The sequence below is a fragment of the Poecilia latipinna genome, unplaced genomic scaffold, assembly GCF_001443285.1.
Source record: "Poecilia latipinna isolate Pla-1442-1.1 unplaced genomic scaffold, P_latipinna-1.0 Scaffold6229, whole genome shotgun sequence".
NCBI classification, from domain to species: domain Eukaryota; kingdom Metazoa; phylum Chordata; class Actinopteri; order Cyprinodontiformes; family Poeciliidae; genus Poecilia; species Poecilia latipinna.
The window spans coordinates 12,214-15,270 of record NW_015118845.1 but is presented as its reverse complement, the minus strand read 5'-3'; the positions used below and the strand labels follow the sequence as shown (position 1 = coordinate 15,270).

General features: G+C 37.0%; 1 protein-coding gene across 1 annotated transcript; it reads right to left on the bottom strand.

Moving 5' to 3' along the window:
- Positions 1-25: 25 nt before the first annotated feature.
- On the bottom strand, positions 26-1,805 carry LOC106943849 (glutamate receptor 2-like). The gene is made up of 2 exons (XM_015027138.1): positions 1,531-1,805; positions 26-165 (listed from the first exon to the last, which is right to left on the bottom strand). Exons 1-2 carry the CDS (start codon positions 1,749-1,751, stop codon positions 69-71), a joined length of 318 nt encoding a protein of 105 aa, XP_014882624.1. The 5' UTR covers positions 1,752-1,805; the 3' UTR covers positions 26-68.
- Positions 1,806-3,057: the final 1,252 nt, after the last annotated feature.

Sequence of the window (3,057 nt, the reverse complement as noted above, 5' to 3'; positions counted from 1 at the left end):
AAAAATAATAATTATGTGATCGGTATCAGTGATCGGAATTGGAAGGAAAAAACCTGATCGGCACATCTCTAATTATGAGTGCAATTGTTAGTGCGCTGGTGCATGTAAAGGCATACAGGCAGGCAGCAGTAAGACAGGCATAACAGATAACAAGAGGCAGACAGTCTGACAGACATGTGGACAAAGACAAAAGAGAGACAAGACAGACAAACACAGTAAGAGACAGACACAAAGACAATAAAACTGTGATCCACCCCTCAAGACTAACAGACTCGATTACCTTATTAAGCACCAATCATCCAGTTTCTGACAAAATCCAATCAGTTGCTTATGTAAATCAACACTCTGTGTGTGCAGAAGTCAGTTACTGTTTAGACCATTTTTACTAACAGCATTCTGATGTTAGCTCTAATGTTTGACTAACTTTACTTTCTCTGTTTGAACCTTAATTTGACAAATACGAATTAAACAATTTTCAATCTCAGACAATTACATATTTTGGAATTTAAATAAAATGGGAGAAAAACTAGAAATGAGAAACAGGAAATGCGACATAATGTGTGTACATGTACACAGATTTTAGATTGAACTGATTAATTTCCTTGCCATTTCCTTTCCCACCAAGAGAATCTAAAACTGGCTCAAATTTTACGGGAATTGAGAAATGAGCATTCCTAGCCTTCACTTGGATGTCGTCTTTATTAGCGACAAAGGGCTACAGTTGACACATTTTTCTGAATTAAAATTGCTATTTAATAAAATATTGAAATAAAACGTGTTTTGTGATGGTTAATGTTTCTTCTTTCTGGTGTTTCAAACACCTGTCTTCTCTGTAACTCCATAGTTAGGACTGTGACTAGGATTGGACACATCAGATCCATTTCATACTCCAGAATTTCAATTGCACAGTTTCATAATAAAATTTATGTGATGATTGAAATCATTTTCACTTTGAGTTTACGACAGTGCAAGATTAGCAAGATTAAAAAAAAAGTGTTCCTTCCAAAGTTTTAGAGGAAATTTTTGATGCATTTAATGAAAACTAGCTCTAATATGCTGTTTATCAAAAACATCCTATCTAATTACTCTTCATGCATTTAAGGTTTGTATAATTTTATAATTGAGTTGACTTAAGTTTTGGAGCAATACAATTTAACTGACTTTTTACAGAAAGTTGACTGGGAGATATGCTAAAGGGAAAGAAAATCTGGAAAAATGACACTGATCATCCAGTTTTATTTCACCGGTTCCTTTATATTTTGAGGAGTTAGAAACTTTTTTTACCCTTACTCAGAATGCTCTAGACTTCAGCATTTACACAGTAGAGGGAGCTGTTCAAAGTAGCAGATTTAGTGTTCTAAGCAAAGATTTAATTGTCAGAAACGGGTGTGGATCCATGTTTGAGGGATCTCACAAATATTTGATATTGCACTCTCTATTCTAACTTAAGAAGTTACCACAAATAACAGACAAAAACGAGACAACACTAACCCCACGTTGGCGTCCGCTAACCAGACACTCAGAGTGTACCTGAGGGGCGATGCTTTGGGAGTGGCCACTCCGTAACCCTTAGAGTCAAGGTTTCCTCCTACTTTCATGGTGTCGCAGGGTTTCCTCTGCTCGATGTACTCGTTCATGGAAGACTCAAGTAGGTAGGCATACTTCCCCTTTGACTTTCTGACTCGTATTACCCCCTCATTGGTGCTCTTTACGAATACAGACGGGTCTGCACTGCGCATGTATGACCACATCTTTTCGAACACAGCAATCTTTGACCTCTAAAAGGGGAGTGAAGAGCAAAAATGAGATAACATTAATTTATACTGTTTAAGACAAGTCGCTCCATTTGTGAAGATGATTTTGAACTTTAATCACAGTACTGAATCTAGCTAAATCCCCCTGGTTTTGCACATCCTACAAACTAGAATGTACAATTCCCTAGATGAAACTGGAAACAAGTTTGCTCAATATTATTTAGGTCTTAATTTTCTGTCAGAAAGTAATTTATTTAAAAAAAAAAAGTTTTTATATAGTGATGTACCATAAAGGTTTTACAGTGGTTGACACACTAGCCTTCACATTATACATACAGTTTAAAGCATACAGACATATTAAACTGAATAAGAGGTCAGAAACAGGCACGTGCAGAGGGGTTGGGGGGCCTTGAGCACCTGCCCCTTTTGCTCCTTGCCCCCAAGTGCCCTTTTGGTCAAATTTTTTATTTTTATTTTTTTAAAATTACTATTATTATTTCCTAAGCCCTCTGACCAGAGGCGCCGCCAGGAATCTTGGGCCCCCTGAAAAAAAATTAGATTGGGCCCCCCTGTGCAGCTGCTGTTACAATTTTCTGAGTCTATTTGACCCATAAAAAGCATCACAATTTTAAAGGCTTGCAACCGCCTTGCTTTCTGTGGTCCAATACTGATAATTAGCACAATATTTACTGCTCATGAATTTAAAATCCAACAGTCCACATCCAGTATGCAAGTAGGTTGCTTACATTTTTTCTATTAGTTTTATATACTGAAATGTCTCCCTATGAGCAACAGTCAAAAGCAACATCCAACTTCACATAAAACAATCCAGACTTCTAAAAATCCTATGTAGTTGCATTTTATTCAAGCTGCAGTACATAACTTTAATAAAAAATATGTTTTCTCCATATTTGTTAAAGCTGTCATGATTTCGTAGCAGTTTGTTATGAGACATAATCCGTGAAAACAATCAAACTCCTCCATCTCCTTCCTGAATTACTATTACTGGTTAAAGTAATGCACCGTTCTGACCAAAACAACCAATCAGAACTAGTAAAACGCTCTTAGCAATGTCAATTAGCCTCATTCACTCACTGTTAAATGTGCTAATGGGGAAGAAACAACTCATCATTACAAGAAACCGTTTATCTGCCATCACTGGTAGCTATGCTAACTAAACTGAGCATTCACAGTTTGAATCTGCACAGCTCTGTGCTATGCTAGCTGCAGCATGGCACAAATCAAGGTGGAGGAAGGATGAGAGCAACATGAGATTGTGATTGACAGCACTAAAACTCTCCTT